Source organism: Muntiacus reevesi, chromosome 4, assembly GCF_963930625.1.
Source record: "Muntiacus reevesi chromosome 4, mMunRee1.1, whole genome shotgun sequence".
In the NCBI taxonomy this organism is placed as follows: domain Eukaryota; kingdom Metazoa; phylum Chordata; class Mammalia; order Artiodactyla; family Cervidae; genus Muntiacus; species Muntiacus reevesi.
Genome location: NC_089252.1, coordinates 43,841,898 through 43,861,409, shown reverse-complemented (window position 1 = coordinate 43,861,409; position 19,512 = coordinate 43,841,898). Strand labels below are relative to the sequence as shown.

General features: G+C 40.2%; 1 protein-coding gene across 3 annotated transcripts in view; it reads right to left on the bottom strand.

The window, feature by feature from the left end:
* Positions 1-2,646: 2,646 nt before the first annotated feature.
* The window catches only part of ARK2N (arkadia (RNF111) N-terminal like PKA signaling regulator 2N), an 88,984-nt gene continuing 72,118 nt past the window's right edge, over positions 2,647-19,512 (bottom strand). For all 3 annotated transcript variants that reach the window (XM_065932642.1, XM_065932644.1, XM_065932643.1), the window contains one exon: positions 2,647-11,053. In XM_065932642.1, coding sequence (XP_065788714.1) covers positions 10,864-11,053 — 190 coding nt within the window. In that variant the 3' untranslated portion in view covers positions 2,647-10,863. The remainder of the gene's footprint in view (positions 11,054-19,512) is intronic.

Here is a 19,512-nt window from a genome sequence, read left to right as displayed (position 1 = left end):
TTTGCCAGAGCTTTGGAACAGCAGCCACCCACACCCTCCACCTTCTATCTCCCCTGACCTCACAGACCTTCCTAACATCCTGCAATCTTAGCTCACCAACACCGTCTACAGGAGCTCTTCCTCCATTTGTTCACTCCATCCCCAAGCTGACTCAGGGAGCCTTATTGTTTCCACTGCATTGAGCTCTGTCTTAGCGCTTATCAGGCTTTGTGACAATGGTTGGTTACACCAGACAGAGAAAGTCACCTGAGGGTGAGGACTGACTTCCAGTCCACCTTTGTGTCCCTGCGGTCTGGCCCAGTGCCTAGAACATAACAAGTACTTCGTATTTGCTGCACCAGTGAAATCTGCATGGTACAGAAGCAGCGAACTGGCAGCCCGCAGGCTAAATCAGGCCTGCAGGCAAGTTTTATTTGGCCCACAAAGATCCTGGCTGAGCTAGGTCAAATAGGATTGATTCAGGTTACAGGGCTGGTGAGACTGATGACACGAAATTGGCCTCTATTCTCTTCAGACTGTCTAGCCAACCAGAGCGATGTACTCAGGCAATACACCAGACCAGACCACAGCTCCCTGAGGTATCTATCCTCTGTCCCTTGCAGAGACGCACCTGGAGTTCGGAGGTTTCAGCAGCCTACAGGATGAGGGGTGGTCCCACCCTCACCGCAGTGGTAGGCCTGCAAGTAGACTCCCTTCACAGATGAAGAAGTTGAGATCCAGAGAGGTGGCTGACCCCGGGAGGTCACACAGCTTGTTAGCAGTTATGGCAGACCTTGGGACATTCTAATTTTCACCACCCCATGCCAGTTATCACATACCCAAACTGCTGATTGCTTTCTTTGAAGCATTTCACTTCTGAAAAGATGTTCCAAGAGTTTAACTTTGCGGCTATGAGATTTGTTAGCAGCCTAAAGACAAGTTTAATTTGGTCTACATGCTTCCTGGCTGAGTCAGCCGAACGGCGTTGATTGGTGCAGAGCTGGCAAGATTGCTGCCATCAACTTGGCCCAGGATTCATTTACTCCTTAAGACAATCCCATAAGGTGAGTACTCCCATCCCCACTTTAAATGAGTTAGGAACTTGAGGCACAGACAGGTTAGGTGAATGCAAGACTGACTCAGTCACAGTATATACTAGTTTGGTTCTATCAGTTGTTAATATAATGACACATTTCAGTCACAGGTGACCTACACTCTAGCCCTGGTGTACCCTTCCCACCATCCTGGTCACTCCCCAGGATCTGCAGTCTAGCAATGATAGGGTTACTCCGACACCTGCCACAGGAACTTGCTTGAGTCCTGCTTTCAGTGCAGGTTCTGACTGGTTAATGTCTGTGCTGAAGATTTCGCATATTTTACCACTGAGTGCAAGGTTTGCATTTTTAATGGTATACAGCTTTAATGTCACAACAAACGAACATACGCTGCCAAGAGCCCAAAGAGCTAATCAGCAGAATTCAGTCCTCTACTTTGGGAAGTGGAAAATTACTAACTAGATGAAACCGGGTAACTGGATAACCCAGCACTACATAAAACTAAGGTCCTAAGGGTGTTTTCTGCCTCAGCATCCGAGGGACACCACAAACTCTCAGCAGTGACAGCGACTCTCAGGAGCTGGAAACCAAGCGAGGCGGTGGCAGTTGCAGCAGAATCTCACAGAGGGCAGGGGCAGGTCTGGCGAGAAACTGCCCCCACTCTGACCCCATGTGACTCACCGCCCAAAGGATGCAGTGAGGGCCGCTGTAGTGGGATGTCAGCTGTCAGAAACTGGTCTCTCGCGCTGGCTGTAAGCTTTCTGGGCAAAAACCTGGGGCAGATCTCAAGAGTTCACAGGTAATGGTCCTGGCCTTGCCTTGAGGACAAGCACTTACATTTCAGTGGGGAATGGTTGGTTTCTTGCTGAATTATCTTCACCCTCAGCAAGCCGCCTCTCTCTCCATGGAGGGTAGATTCCCAGCTGAACTTGCACCTCAGTTTCAGGGCAGGTCACACCCCAAGAGAAAGTTGGTCATGTCCATGCCCGGCCTTCAGTTACTGTCACATTTAACCATTTGAGAAAACAAATTGTTTTCCAAAGTAGTTGTACCTTTTTTATATTCCCACCAGCAATCTATGAGGTTTCTGATTTCTCTACTTCCTTACCAACGGTTGCTGCTATTTGACTTTTTGACTTTAGTGGTCCTAGTAGGTGTGAAGTGATATCTCACTGTGGATTGGATTTGCAGTTCCTGGATAACTAAAGATGCTAAGCCTCTTCACACGTTATTGACCAACTGTATCTCTTCCTGGGAGATATGTCTATGGGTTTTTTAAATTGGGATTTTTGTCTTTTATTATTGACTTGGAACAGTTTTTATATAGTCTAGATTCAAGACCCTTATCAGATACAAGATTTAGAAGTATTTTTTACCAATTCCACGGGTTGTCATTTCACTTTCCTGATGTTGTCCTTTGAAGCACAAACTTGGTTTTGCTGAAGCACAAACTTGGTTTTGCTAAAGTCCAAATTATCAAATTGCTTTTGTTGCTTATGGTGATACATCCAAAAGGTGTTCCGGGCATCTAAAAGGAATCAGCTTCAGATCTTACTCATTTCCATTAATATCATCTGCAATGTCATAAAGAACTTTTATTCCTTCTACTTGAGACAGAAAACAATCTTTAATTTTATTATGAAATATTTAAGATATACATAAAGGTGCAAATAATAACATACATCTGTGTCCCCACTACCCAGCTTAAGAAATTCTGCCAATAAACTTGAAATCCCTGTCTCCCCTCCCTACCTCCCATATCCAGAGGTATCCATTACTCTGAATTTGGTGTTTACTATTCTCATGCATTTCTTTATAGTCCTACTGTGTGTGCATCAGTATTTTACCAAAATGTGGTGTCACTCTGTCTTCTTTAACTTCATATAAATGGCACCATGTACTACATATTCTGTAACTTGCTTCCCCGCCCCCACTTCACAGTGTTGAGGTTTGTCCTTGTTAATACAACTAATTTAAGGGTATAAATATTGCTCTAGTTCACTAGTTTTCACAGTGTCTAAATGTTCTATAAATACAATGTTTACCTATTCTATAGATGAACATCCATGTTGAAATAGCCAAAAACTAGGAAAAACTAAACCCTAACACGAAACATCTCTGAGCACATAAACCCGTTCCTTTGGAACCATGGCTTTCCGTATCTTCTTACTGCAATCCACAGTAAAAATAAATATAGTTTATATCTTGACCCTAGGTACACGTACATATATTTGTATGTAGATGCTTATCAGTATATAACAGAAGTCTTGTGTAACAATATTGTCTCCTGTTATTTCCATGTTGTTAATATCTCCTTAAATAAACAAAAGACGGTTTACAGACACTGAACCGACTTCATGACTTCTCTACCTAGGTTACTACCACAGTTTAAGAGTTGCTCAAGGGTATTATCCCAGATAGTGTAACTGCTGGGTCTTGGGTATCTTAGCCAGCTTGGGCTGCCGCAACAGAACACTATAGAGAGTGGGTGGCTTGAACACAAGACCTTTTTTCTCACAGTTCTGGAGGCTGCAAATCCAAGATCAGGGTGCTGGCAAGGTCAGGCCTGGGTAAGAGTCCTCTTCTTGGCTTGCAGACAGCGGCCTTCGTACTGTGTCTTACATGTACGGCTGAGGTCCCCTCCTCTTCTAATAAGATCATGGATTCATCACACCATGTGGGCTCTGCCCTCATGATCTCATATAAATTTAATTATCTGTCAAGGGTCTTACCTCCAAATAACCTCACATTGGGTAGGAGAGCTTCACCATATGCAAGGGAGGGAAGAGAGACCCAGTCAGTCAGTCTGCAGCTTGAGGTATACACATATTCAGCTTTTTTACTAGACAACTTCACTGTTTTCCAAAATAGCTGTAGCAAATTAAGCTCAAACAAACCAACAAGTGAGCTGCCACTGTCCTGCCTCCTTATTGGATTTAACTATAATCCTAACTGCTTCTTCCTATGTGGGGTGGTGTCCTGTAATATGTATGCATTTCCATAATTAGCAGTGAACCTGAGCATGTTTTCTGTGTTTATTGACCATCTGTATTTTCCTGTTCCATAAACTGTGAGATAGGGAATCTGTTGGCAGAAGGAAGTTCCATGGCCATCCTGAGCTGGGGCTGAGAGGCATACGCAGGTGTGTGGTTCTGACGTTTAAATCTATGACCACCTGCCCGAGAAAAAAGGCAACCAATCAAACATTACCTTCTTGGGAAAGACTTCTTAAAATTCAGTTCAGGCCAGAACAAAGTAGAATCAGCAGTAATAAGAATGAAGGAAAAATAAGATGGAGAAAAGAGGTTTTTGTTTTTCTTAAAGTTAGAAAGTCCTAATTTGGACCACAGGGAAAAAAATCTACTCTTGCTAAGTCAAGCTTTGTAAATCTGGATATATTATTCTGCTGTTCACAGTCTTCCAATCTGCAAAATGAGGATAACAATCTACACCACTTCTTAATCCCATGTGGAAATTTTGAAATACATACTCTTTTAAAACTTTGAAAATAAAGAGTTTATAGAAATTCAAGGTTTGTGAGTATTAGTTATCCAATGCCTTCAAAAAACTTGTGAGAGGACAGAACTGTAAAACAGCCTTTTGGAGTGAGCCATTCTCCTGTATTACTGCCTGAAAAGCGATGGCTCTGCAGAACAATGAATTACCCCCTAAAATAACACAGCCCTATCTTTCATTCTAAGAAAAGAAATTTTAGAAATGCTTCATTTTAAGGCATAGAAATCAAATCCCTTAGCAGTCAGATAGTCTTTCTGGGGTCTCCTATATGCTGGTTCAGGCTTTGTAAATATCAGTCCCTCTGCCCTCTGGTTCTGATGTCCCTTGTATTGTAGATGCAGATCCATCCTAAAGTCAGACTTGCCTGCTTTAGACACAAGGCCAAGTGTAAGGCCTCAACTGTCCACAACATTTCACCTTCCCATTCTTACAACAGAGCAATCACGGAAAGGAAACACAATAACTCCTCTGAGGCGTCAATTATCAAAACACAAAGGAAAAAACTGGTACCAGATAGGTTCCTTTGCCAAAGAATAAAAAGTCAGATCAACAGAATTTACAACCAAGAGATGTACCCCACCTGTAAGCCAGGACCTATGAGCAGATCGAACCAGCTGCTGCCGCCACCTCCTTTCCGAGGGTTGACTTTACTGCCAGCACTCGCTCTCATCCTTGACTCACATCCACCTACCAAATGAGATCTCAGGGCTTGGCAGAAAGGAAACAAGTGGTGAAGCCTCGCTACACAAAGGGATCCCTGCCTAAAGCCATCTCCACCTCGAAGGCATGCTACCCACAAAGTAGCGCAATGGCAGCTGAATTGAGCCAACAGTGTCACAACATCGGCTGAGCTACTGGACGCTCTTTCCACATCTCGATGATGTTCACGATAATCAAAAGCATCTTTTTCTGAGTCCACTGCTCCTTCCAGTATCTGCCACTGCCTTCTTCTGTTCCAGGCAGATTCTCCCAGTCAAAGCTCCACTGTGCAGTCCAGGAACTTCTCTAATTTTATAAACCAGTGCTCTCACACACAGAGTCAAGGAAGTAAAGAGAAGCATACCTACCAGTAACCTAGGAGAATCACTCAGCAATACTGCTAAAACAAAAGCTAAAAGAAATTCACCATATTACTTCAGTTGTAAAACTGAAGCTGAACAGATATTTCATAAAGATTTATGTAATTTTTCTCTGTTAAGAGTAAAGTTATAAATAGCTGTCATCTACTGTGAAAAACATACGAGTAAGGGAAGGCTCCTGAGTGTCTCAGATGGTCAAGAATCTGTCTGCAATGCAGGTGGATCCATCCAGGTTTGATCCCTGGATTGGGAAGATTCCCTGGAGAAGGAAGTGGCAACTCACTCCAGTATTCTTGCCTGGAGAATCCCATGGACAGAGGAGTATGGCAGGCTACAGTCCACGGGGTCGCAAAGAGTTGGACACAACTGAGCGACTAACACTTTTACTTTCAAGAGAAGGTAAGGCCAAAAGCCAGTGTAACATAGAAAGAGGAAGTCAGAATGAGATTAATTACTAGCCACTGATTATTTTACTTACTCATGCCTTTACTTACTATTCCTCAAAAGCAGCTTCTAAGGGCAAAAGGGTTCAGAAGCAAGACTCTTAAGTAAAAAAATTTCCTCTAGAGCCCAAGAAAAGAAGTTTCTCATAGGTATTAACATGTCTAGGTCTCAGACACAAGGTAGTATAAAAGAACCATTTTCAAAAACTAAAAACATCTCCTGATAACAGGTCTCTTTCCGGTGCAAGTAGAACAAGAATTCGACGAACATGAAGAGATCCAGGAGTGAATATTTACTCTCTCTGGTTCCTCATTCTCCTTGCTGCAGAGTTACAAAAGTAATAAAATGCTAACACAGTAGTCCTATCATTTTGATAACCAAATTAAAAACCTGAAAATAGAACCAAATTAGGAGGAAAATTCTTTAGGCTATTTTTGAAACATCCTATATTTGCTTGAACCACGAGCAAAGTGCACGCAGTCACGGCATCTCACCCTGGCACGTTGAACTCTGGGAAGTAACTGTCAGCTGACTTTTGTTCCCAGGAGCAAAGGGGTCAAGCACTAGGGAGCCTTTAGTTGACTTTGAAATCTCACTGGTTCAAACTGGAACAGGAAGTGGGGGCTACAGGAAAGCTAGTACAAAACTATTTTTATCTAGATCTAATACACCAAAGGCCATTTGCAAAACATTCTAGGAGTAGGATACAGCTGTTGCTTAGAAAAAAATCAGGCAACTTAAACAATAAGATCTGATAACAAAATATAATTCACTCTCACATCCAAAAGCTAACTTGGGAGCTGCTCCAGGCACCATCTAATTAACTGAAGCAGACAGGAAAAAAAAATCCTCAGAAATTATCTTTGTTTAAATACACTCTATTTTATTTTGTCTTAAAATAGTTTAACCTTTATGCTACAGACTTATTTCAAAAAACAGAAAATCTTATCTTGCACCAAAAAATATATATATAACACTCTGTTTTATTTTTTTTCTCCAAAGACCATTAAATACTAAATGGAAACAAAAACTAAATAATGAACGTAAAGAAGAACCAAATTCTATTTTAAAAACTAGAGTTGCACATTTTAAAACATTAATTCTAAGCAATGATTTGTCGTCACTGCATCAAGTCCACGCTCCAGCAACAGCAGATCTGTTAACCACCAAGTGCATTGGTTCCTAGCCATACAATGGCTAACATTTCACTTTCACGGTAAGAGGAGCAAAAGGCTTTAAAGACCTTTGTACTCTTTAAAAAAACAAAACAACAACAAAAAGTTATTTCCTAGTTATCCAGTGATTTTTTTTTTAAGATCACTACCCTTTAAAACTTGTTAAAAGAATAAGAAGTACGTAGTGTTTTAAATAAAATGAAAAATACAACAGCATTGGACTAAAATACGTGATTATTTTAAACAAACAGTGCACAATCTGAGGAAGTTTGGTTAGGGCGCAATCATTTTTATATATACATGGAAGTCGCATCATACACATACTGAAAAACAGGGATTGGGGGAACTCTTTGCCTTTTAAAAAAAAAAAACAACTTTAAACTCAAAGACAAAATTGTGCCCCCAGCTTTTTCAAGAACCTTGTGATACAGTATATATAAAAAGCAGGCAACAAATTCATTTTTAAATTATCTATGGTGCTAATTTGCTAAAAGTAACAGTGAACAATTGACTAAATTAGCAAATTAGATGGTTCATATTCACAACTGGTAATAATGAAAGCAGAGTTTATGGGATGCTCAGTTGCTATGAATAATGGAGTCCATTCAGTTTGGCCCCTTCCATCAAAATGAAGCAAGCAGCAATTACATCTCGCAGGGCAGTCATGGTGATGCAATAGCTAAGTTACCACTCTGTGGTTTCAAATTGAGGGAAGGGGGGCACTTAGCCATTTTGGTGCCATAAACCAATCTGTAACCCAAGTGTACCATTTTACCAGATATTACTTTGAAGAGACTGTGAAGTATAAAGTGTTTATGCTACCAAATCCAAAACTGGTTAGAAAAGATCCCCTTTAAAGAAATTTTAAATGTCAGAATATTTACCACAGAATTTATCATTAATAGCTTGCCAGAAACCCCATCCCTACTCTCCTGGACCTGGCAATGAAAGAAGAGTTGAAACACAGTCTCTCTATAGTTAGTTAGTAGGTGGAAAAGTCTCAAACTAGTAGGGAGAAAAGCTGACTGTTTCCACCATCCCTTCCCCTCCCTGCTTTCTGCATCTTAATTTTTGTTCTGATGCACTAAGGCAGGTAGTCAGGGTGGTGGAAAAGGGACAGGTACGGGCAAACTTTAACCCAATACAAAAGCAAAAAGCCAGAAAAGAGCTTGGTTAAAACTCCACTCTCTGTTCCCAACCCACAGTACATAAAACAAACTGAAAGAATTCTCATTAAAGGATGACTGTGAGGGACTAAAGAAAATATGTCCTGGGGAATCACCTGCTATATGGAAGTGAACAAAACAAAACATACTGCTAACGTAAGAACAGGTAATGCAAAAATGTTCTTTAAGATGGGGCTCTGGGGAATTACCTGGCAGTCCAGTGGTTAGGACTCTGCACTTTCACTGCTGAGGGCGTGGGTTTGATCCCTGTTTGGGGAACTAAGATCCCACAAGCCACCAGGTGTGGCAAAAAATTAAATTAAAAATGAAATAAAATGGGGCTCTGCCCTGATACTGGGGGAAAAAATAAGCTGCAAAAACTTCAAGTCATATAACTCACTCTATTCTTTCCCCAATGATATTCCTGGAAAATACAGACCAGAAATTGTACATTTCTGCTTTGTCTAGCATTTTAATTCAAGTCAAAAACAACGTGTAACAGTAAAATTCAATAAATTAAACCTAAAGTAAAATGTGAAGGTCCAAGGATACACCAGTAGTGAATCTGCAGAAGGTCCTATTTTGCTCTGGCCTCTGGGTCTTTGGTTTTTGCCTAGAATTGTGGCCATGTGTGAGGGGCTAAAACTGGAGGTTCACGATCTCTTCAAAAGCTTGATCTATTAAAAATAGATACATAGGAAAATAAAAAGTTGATGAACAACAGAGGCCAGATCAAATGAGATGTTATCAGAGGAGAACACATGCTTAAATATACTCCCATAGAAGGATATACAGATGAACTAAAACAGCAGGAAGAAGGGTGAAGGAATAAACGATTCTTTACAAAATACAGAAGAAAAGGCCAGGCAGGTGGAGCCAGGCAGACTCTGACTCATGTGCATGTGGGGGTGTCTTGCTCAACCCAGCAGCCCCACCGCACCACCCCATACAGTGCCTCCTGCAGAACAGGCACTTGGTAAACATGTGTCCGCTGAACGGAAACTGAATGCGGGAGTTCTCATGCTCTCATGATAAGGAAGAGCCACCAAGACATTTGGGAAGGGAGGCAAAGGGCTATAGCCACACTGTATGGTGAAAATGGAAACCCAAAAAAAAGCAAACAAAAACTGTGGAGAAACACAAAGTGAGGTCTTCTACGCCAATGTTACTTCACTGTTCCCTGCGCACAGTACATAGTGTTCTAACTCTAGGTATTGCTTGTAAAATAATTCACTAGTAACTACAACGTTATAGGAAAAAAAGGTAGTAACTAATGCCATGAAACTCCAACACTGGCATTTCCTGAATTCCCTGAAGCTCCTACTACCCCTTATAATTCCTGTTAGATACTGCAAAATCTACAGTGCCGTTAATGTGCTTTGTATCTGATTTTCTATGATACATTCTGGTCTTTCCACTTTTAAAAGGTAGAGGAGAAAAATACCCAAATACAGCATCAGGTCAACTTCAGCTCAAGCACTGAACAGTTGTTATGCGTCCTTTTTGGAGAGACGAGCTATGGAAAAAGGCATTGTCCTCTCAGATTTACAAGTGCCCACAGCCTTAGAAGGCACACAGCTTTCATATTACCAGCTATACACTTAGGCACAGTCTACCCAAGTAATAGGCCCTGTTTCTCCCATTGAACAAACCAGGGAGGGGAGAGGATCTCTCAATACTCTCTTCAGATGCTCAAGCCTCATGGTGGGTATCTATCTGAAATGCCTCTGCCCCACAAGGAGATATTTTCCAAAGGGTTATGAATTATTGCAACAAGGAGATCAACTAAGTCACTTTAGCAGTATTTATAAACACAAAGAGGGCATGTTAATTATTTGGGTTGTGGGAAGTCAGCCAGGAGCAAAGTCAGGAAAGAAGGCAGAAGACTTAAGCTAAAAGAAAAAGTTAACTTCTGTCTTCTATTTTTAAGGACAGGTTTTCAATGTACATGCCCTACTAGGTGCCAATAACGACCTGACTAATATGTGTGCAGATGCCCTAAGATAGGAGTGCCAATGGGTGGGCTGACAGTGGTCAAGTCTACATATTAATTTTATTACACAGAAAAATAAATACAAGACTCAAAAACTGAAATCCATTTTACCTGGTAATTAAAATACCATTCTAAAAGGAGGGCAGAGTTTCCTAAGACTGAAAGTCACCAAGTAAAATGAAGTTATCTAATAAACGTCATCATTCTCATATTCCTACTGAGGGAAACAAGAAAAGAAATTCTTTTCTCTGTGATAAGTTATTTTCCTAAGTGACTTCTTTTAATTTAAAAAAAAAAGGAGGAGGAAGGAGAGCAGTTTTCCATGAGTTTTTGATTATACAAATGCCACAAACAGCTTCTGAGGCTGAAGCTATGACAATGAACTTCCATGTCACAAAGAGGAGGAGGAGGAGGAAGTAGAAGGGAACAGTGCAGAGGAAACACAGTGACATTGTATTACAGTAGGTATTTACGTCTGCTATCCTCATCCAAAGTAAGGTCAACAACTTCTGCAGGTGAAGCCCAAGTCTGCTGAGGAGTCACAGCAGTCCATGACTGTGTTTGCCGGGCGCTAACATACTGTGTGCTGGAGCCATGCTTCCATGAAGAAACACTCTGAATCACACCTCCTCGAGGATGAACACACCTGCAATGGAGATGAAGAGCAAAAGCATGGTTAATCCTATCAGAGAAAAAACTGAAGGCAATATGGCTTCATTTGTATTAATATTTTTCCTAAGATAAGCTTACTACACAAGTTCATAAAACCCACAACCAATATCCTTCCCCCTTTTCCTTCTTCCCTCTGTCTGTCAGTCTCCCTGCCTCTCTCAGTGTAGTCTAAGAAATGCCAAAAGCCTTGTCTCAGTCACAAGCTCCTGAGTTATGTCTAGATCTATTACTGATAACGGACAAGATGTTTCTCTGAATTCATTTAGTCTCTGGGATCTTCAGGATAGGGCAGAATATAAATCCCAAGCAAAATTAAGATGCCCAATTAGTCTGAGCAAATAAAACAATAAGAAATATAGGTGAAATCTGTTCTTAAAATAAGTTCCGTGCCATATTTGTTAATACCACTTTCAAAAACAGTTAACAGTAATACCCCTTTTACAGATTAGATTTCTAAATGTCTACATAAGTACTAGGTCATGAGTTAAAGAGGATTCCCTAGTGGCTCAGTGGTCAATCTGCCTGCCAATGCAGGAGACATGGGTTTGATCCCAGAGTTGGAAAGATCCCCTAGAGAAGGAAATGGCAACCCCCTCCAGTATTCTTGCCTGGGAAACCCCAGGGACAGAGTAGCCTGACAGGCTATAGTCCATGGGGTCACAAAGAGTTAGATACAACTTAGCGACTAAACAACAACAACATGAATTAAAGATCAATTTTCCTCATCTTGAAGGTGACAACAGAAAAATCTGGCTAGTTCATCACACTTATTCTTTAGTTCAGTGAAAATAACAAGGCACAAGTACTTAGCTTAGATTCTTTAAAAGTGTTCTATAAGAGTGAAAGAATTGCCAAGCTGACATATCTCAGAGTTCACCGACCAGGAGAGAATTGTTTCAGAAATACCTCCAGATTGAATGCACATTTCAGTCAAATGATAGAACCATGAACCTCCCTCCAGGGTGAGCCACGGAATAAGTTTTGATTCAAACGAGAGGAGAGCAAGCAGCACAAGCCATCACTGCTCCTTATGCTGTCTCATCTCAATTTTAAGGCCTGTCACTATGCAGCCCACGTGAGAAGTGGCAAGCGGCATGATTCTAACCACACAGACTACTACAGTGGATCGCAAGCAGCTGTTCTGACAACCTGTATACACTGAGTGATGCTTAGTCACCTCAGAACTCCAATTTCCATTCCATGCCACCTGCACCTCTAGGTTCAAAAGAAACAGAGTAACAATAGACAAAGTTTACTATAAGGAATTCATGGCGGCTGAGAGGTTCCCAGGTCTGCAGTCAGTAAGCTGGAGGCCCAGGAGAGACAAGGGTGTAGTTTCATCTCAGTCTGAAGGCTTAGAAGCAGGAGAACTGATGGTGTTTCAGTTTGAATTTGGCCTTCTCAGGTGGCTCAGTGGTAAAGAATGTGCCTGCCAATGTGGGACACACAGGAGACGTGGGTTCACTCTCTGGTTGGGTTAAGACCCCCTGGACAAGGAAATAGCAACCCATTCCAGTATCCTTGCCAGGAGAATCCCACGGACACAGGAGACTGGTGGGTCATAGTTCATGAGGTCGCAGAGTGGGACATGACTGAGAGACTGAGCGAGCATGCACAGACGAAGTTTAGCTATAGAACCGCCCCTGAGGATCCTTAAGATCGCAGAAAGAGGCCCAGCTCCTGCAAAGTCCAGCCTGAAAAGGACTCCCTTCCCAAGAGAGGTGCCAAAAAACAGATCCCTTGGGGCCAGAGTAGGGATAGAACGTGGACTTATTATAGTTATCGGAGGGCCATCAGCTTTCCAGAAATGAGTCAAGCAGCTACTAACCCAGAGGCCACCATATTTTCAATGAGTAGCTAGTGAAAAGCATTAAAATAAGACACACAAAAACCCAAAGTCTAATCCAAATCTGTCCACTCTTTAAATACACTGAGATTAAATGATCAAGTCATAGAAGAAAGTCAGTCAAAGGAGTCCATTCAACATTTTCAAGAAATGGTTTTGATGACAGATGAAAACAGAATACCAAAATTATTAAGCAGTTTCTCCACATTTGACACACCCAACAGACCCATGAAGTAGATGTGGAAGCTATTATCCATACTCTGACAGGGAAACTGAGGAAACTGAGGATTAAAGAGATTACATGACTTGTTCAGGGTCACGCTGTTTGAAAGTGTAGGCAAGAGAACTTCAGGCCAAGTCTGATTTCTGGTCCAATGCTTTCCACAACATAATGTTGTCACTTAACAAAGGTGTGGGAAAAAAGAAAAAAAAAAACAAAGGTGTGTATTAAGCTGGGTAAGGCAAAACACAAAGGAGTCAGCAGGGTGCAAAGACAGACCCAGACCAACAATTTAAAAATATAAAGTTCTTCAACAGTTCAAATGCTATTTATACAAGCAGTAATTGAAGTAAAAGCTGGTTGGAAACTTAGAAAAATCGGGGAATGAAAAGCTACCCAAAAAAGTCAATGTAATCTCTGACAGAACTGCAAGAAATAATTCTGAAATAAAAGCAGTATTTACTCCCAACTATTACTTTGCACTGCTCCTAAAGTAATCATACAATGTAACATCAGGACATCAAGGACTGTCTTTAAAAAGGACCTAATCCAATCTTCCCATTTTACAGAAGAGAAAATCCAAGACCAAAAGACAACTTCCCAAGGTCTTAAGAAAGTAAAGCATGGAACCAGAACAAAATTAGGTCTCCTCTGGGGAGTTTATTTCCAACTAAATAACCATGTCTTTCCCAGACTGCACCTGAAGTATTATACACTATGTTTTATCTTAAGAAGAACTGCTTAGCCCCTAGGAATAATACAACAAAAAGCAAAGCAGATTCTAGAAAAGTGTCTAGAGTAAGAGAGAGAGAGGTTTAGAGAGAATATTTATTAATGGGGAAAGGTTGAAGGAGACATAATAAGGAGATAAGGCATTTCTTCAGCTATAGAAACTAAACCACTTCTGTAGTTACGTCATAAATAGCTCCAGTTATTGGAAAACAAATTGGGCTACTTTAAGCAAGAGAAAATTTATTGGAAGTCACCTTTACTTGAAAACCTCAAAGAACCATCACTTCATGGCAAACAGAAGGGAAAAAAGTGGAAGCAGTGACAGATTTTATTTTATTTGGCTCCAAACTCACGGCAGACAGAGACTACAGCCATGGAATTAAAAGACGCTTGTTTCTTGGAAGGAAAGCAGTGGCAAACCTAGATAGCGTATTAAAAAGTAAAGACATCAGTGTGCCGACCAAGGTGTGTCTAGTCAAAGCTATGTTTCTCCAGGAGTCATGAACGGATGTAAGAGTTGGACCAGAAAGAAGCCTGAGCACTGAAGAACTGATGCTTCCAAATCATGGTGCTGGTGAAGTCTCAATCAAACAAGTCAATCCTAAAGGAAATCAACCCTGAATTCATTGGAAGGGCTGAAGCTGAAGCTGAAGCTCCAACACTTTGGTCACCTGATGTAAAGAGCCAACCCACTGGAAAAGACCCTGATGCAGGGAAAGATTGAAGGCAAAAGGAAAAGAGGGTGGTAGAGGATGAGATAGTTGGATAGCATCACTGACTCAATCGACATGAATCTGAGCAAACTCTGGGAGGTAGTGAAGGACAAGGGAAACTGGTGTGCTGCAGTCCATCGGGTTGCAAACAGTTGGAAATGACTTAGTTACTGAACAATAACAACAACCAATCCTCTTACTCTGCTTCTCTTCAAAATTTTAGATTCTCTGGAGAACGTGATGATCCTTTCTTTGGTCAAACACTTCCCTGTCTCCTATTAACTGCAACTGAAGGGCAGCTGCCAAAGAAGGGAGAATCACCATGGAAGGCAGCTCCTCCATGTACACAATCTTGAGGGCATAGTAAGAACCATGAATCGTTTTCTAGAAGGCAAGTTTTGAATGGTCTTTACTACACAAAACAGAATAATCTGCCTTTTAAACATTTAAGTAATTGCTGAGGCATCTGTCAGGAATGTTAATAAGATTCTGAATATAGGCAAACTATCCTGTTAGAAGTCAGGATAGTAGTTATGGGGACAAGGTGGGGGACAGGGGAAGGTATAATGAATAAGTGGCACAGGGGGACTTCTGTTTCTTCTTCTGAGTGCTGATTACTTGGGTATGGGTACAAAAGCTAGAATGCAAACTTATAGCTTTTCTCTGTGTCTTTAAAGCCAACAAAACATGCAAAAAATTTTTTATGATTTAAGACCTCAACCACTTTAAATAAAATGGTAGCTAGGAGATGGATGAGGATAGAACAAGACTTTTAACACATGTTTTTAAGTATGGGGGAAAAAGGTCAAGCTCTATTTTGTAAGATGGTGCATTACAGAATAAGTTAGATAAAAAAGAAAAAAAATTTCAGGAAGACGTGGGACTACAACAACTGTTACTAACCCCACAGAGATGCCCTATAAAGGAGGATGTGAGGGACCTCCTGGTGGTTCAGAGGCTGGGACTCCACCCTCCAAATGCAGGGGGCCCAGGTTTGATCCCTGGTCAGGGAACTAGATCCTGCATGCAGGAACTAAGATCTGGTGCAGTCAAATAAATAATAAAAATACATTTTTTAAAAAAGAAGGATGTGAGACGCTCAAAAGTTTGGAAGGTTAACTAACATAAAACAGCTCCATGTATTAGAACATATCCTTTTTCTATTATGAAAGATATGGGGTGGGAATATACTCTTCTGTTTTACAATCAGTCCAATCAGATTCTAGCGCAGACAAAAGCTTTTTCCTCACAAAGCATTTAATCTGCATATGACTGACAATACGTCTACAAAACGAGTCACATTTTGAGTCTTATAGCCAAGAAAAACTGCTTAGGCCTCACTTCCATTTCCCCCACCAATCCACTATTTATAAATAGTAAGTTCTGATAGAATAATTTCCTGCTCTTCATACACTAAAACCAAGAAAGGAGAGACTTTGGAGTAGAAAGGAAGAGAAACACAGGAGGGCAGGCTCTGATGATGATCAGCTGTTGATACAGTTAACTTACTATTCTAAGAAAACAACATTAAAAATTAATCATTTTTTGCTCTCATTTACAGATCCTGAAGGTGACCTCTTAGATAACATTCCTACTTATTTTTCTGAACTGAAGGTGGAGTGAACCCTTGTAGCTTCAGGGAAATGCTCACCCACTCCCCTTGCTCTCTTAGGGTTAATGTTAGCAAGTGGTTCTAGGATACATACAATCAGTCTTAAATGCAAAAGCCTTCCCACACTAATTCTTCTGCTGATGGGTCAATCAACATTAACCAATGACCACAGGGCCATGTTTGTGAAAGGAGGTAAGAGTCTGATTATTCAAAAAAGCTTCAGAGAACAAGTACTGAAAGAACTGTTTCAACACAGTTCCATAACATAAAGACCCATGCTACATGCATTCATCACCCTAGGGGAATTACCAGTGAGGCTGGTAGAAAGAAAGAAGGAAAAAGGACAAAGGATAAAGAAAAAATACTGGCAAGAGAGGGTTATAACTTAAAACTTATGGCAAAATTAAGTGGGTGCAGAAGAACCAGAGATTTTAGAGAAGTTCCCATCTCACTAGCAAACAGCATCTTATAAAACTGGACTGTCCAAAAATAACACCTAGAAATGACATGTAGACAATGACAAGAGTTCACCACGGCAATCCAAGGCAGCCATAAAAGATGCATTCAAGTTAAGAAAGCATGCTTTCTAGCCTATAACTAGAAGAAACACAGAAGCTAAGTGACTATGTCAAAATCTAAAATGAAAGAGCAGGGAAAGACATTAGCATGCAAGAAAAGAAAAATGACTGTTTATTGAAAAAATTTTTAAAAAGGCACATCATAACCAGAATTACTGAGGGCAAAGGTCAACAAACCAGAATGTTTCTAATATGGAAAAATGGTATTCGATGCAAGTCAGAACCACAGCCCCAAAGAGAACAACTCAAGAACGAAGTCTGAGTTTTTTTTTTTTTTAAAGCTCTCAGAAAGCCCACAAGGTAGAATACCAAAAGGAAAAACAAGAAAAGGACAACTAAATCCAAACAAAACATCTACGCATGCAAAAAATCAAATTAGAACACAAAGATGTGGATCAAAACCTAAAACCTTCTTCCAAGCGATAACCCTGCCAGAAGCCCATCAATACTTCATAACTGCAACCCTAGACCTGTAAAAGAAACAAATTCCAAATGAGATACAGCCAGCTAAAGGGGCAATTTCGAAGCAACCAATAAGAAAGCCTCTTACCCCCCCACCCCTCAACCTGCTTCTCAGCTTTTTAACCTCAAAGTTTGAAAGACTATATCAGGCTTCTTCTAAATAAAACTGCTGGAAAATTTTTGAGAAAGGCACAACAGTCAGTGAGATTCTACTCATTCCTAGACCAAGGGCCAAAATAAGAGATCCCCTCATAATGATAAAAGAGTCCATTCAAAATACTCCAGCAGAATTTGTCAACTCTACCTATCTTCCATTGCATGGACAGTTATTAACCAACACTGAGATTTTAAGATAAAGCTGTTACTGCTAAGATATGATTCAAACTAAAAGATCAGAATTTAAAAAACAAAAACACATCTTTATATTTCAGAGCCTCGTAAGAAAAAGTCCTCAAAAGTAATGCTATAGCATGTTATTTAAAATGTACCCAAAGTCATTTGACTTAGTGAAGACTGAAATAAGTATGTTTGCTCATAGAATAAAATGACAATCTGAATAACAAGTTCACAGAAGGGTCTACTAAAGATAATCTTTTAGTATGTGTGTGTACTAAAGGTGAGGGAAACTTAGAATTTAAATCTACAAGTTTTAACATAAATAATTTCAACTCCAGATAGCAAAAATATTGGTAGGAAAAGAAGCTGAAGATTTCATTATGAAAGGAAAGTTAAACAAAGACTCTGAAGAGAAAGCTGTGTATGTTCAGTCACTTCAGTCAAGTCCGACTCTGCGACCCTATGGACTGTAGCCCACCAGACTCCAGGATTCTCCAGGCAAGAAATACTGAGCAGGTTGCCACGCCCTCCTCCACGAGACCTTCCTGACCCTGGGACTGAACCCGTGTCTCTTGCATTGCAAGCAGAGTATTTACCACTGAGCCACTGGGGGAAGTCCCTGAAAAGAAGAGTAGCATCTGTAACATTTCCAGGCACAAAGAAAAGAAGGGAGAATTGGCAGGAGTTAATAGGGAACTGGACCAAGTGATATGTCTCAGAATGAGCAAGAATTTAAACAGACAACACAGGTAATGACCTATTCTTTCCTACTTAAGTAGGAACACATGAGTAACAAGAATTAAAATTTGAAAAGTCAGTCAAGAGGAAGTTTGGTAACTGGATAACGTGCTCCTGGCACAACAGAAGATAATTAACCTACATCAATCTATCAGTCAATAGGCAGAATAAATTTTATAGTACAGTCAGACATGGAAAATACTATCATATTCTAGAAAGATCTTGACATGGGGCTTAAAAGTCTAATAACTCCTTTATAATTATACAGTGCTGAAAAAAAATAATGACAAATGTATGCTGAAGGAAGAAATCTGGAGTTCTATCTTCTTCATCTGATGAATAAGTCAGCGAGAAGAAAATATGTGAGAAAATGAAAGAGAACGTAATAGGAAAAAGTTTTTTATTAAGGAAGAGAAGAAAGAATGAGGTAAAGGAAAGGTTCAAGAATGAAAGTTCTTTCCCACCAGAACAGGTGAACATAACCATTTAGAAAGACAAGAAAAATGGAAGCAGCTATGCAGACACACTTATGGGATAAATACAAGATAGAAGGTAAAGTGTTCTGATAGAGAATTAGCCACTTATGGGGAGATGGCTTGTGAAATTACGACTTAACTCTCCACCCTTAAAGCCCCAATTGTTTAACTAAAAAGTCCTTTCAGAAAGTAAAATCAGTTCTCATTAGAAAAAGGATTCCTCAATTTATGTGCATGTGTATTTTGCCCCCACTTCTCCACTCTTAAATGCACCTTTTAAATAAGCCAACAGAAGAAGTAAGTGCTGGTGAATGTTTTATTATCTTGCTAACCAAAGATGAAAATCAGATCTAAAAATAAGGCAAGATACTATCTTATATACCTACTTGAGGAAATCACAAAATCTTAATTCTTGTGGCACAGAAGAAAAATTGTTCACTACAAAGAATACAGATTTTTCCAAAGACAAGATTTTGTTTTATATGTGTGTGTTAAATGTTCCTCACGTATATCTCTGACAGGGCTGCAACTAATTCTTAGGACCATATCTTAAAGGAAGAGTCAGTAAATTTTTTCTGCAAAGAGCTAGACAATAAATATCTTTGGCTCTGTGGACCCTAAGGTGTCTGAAGAAACTTCGCAATTCTGCCACTGGAGTATAAAATAGACAGTATGTAAGTAAATAAGCATGGTCTGTTCTAACAAAACTTTATTTATGGA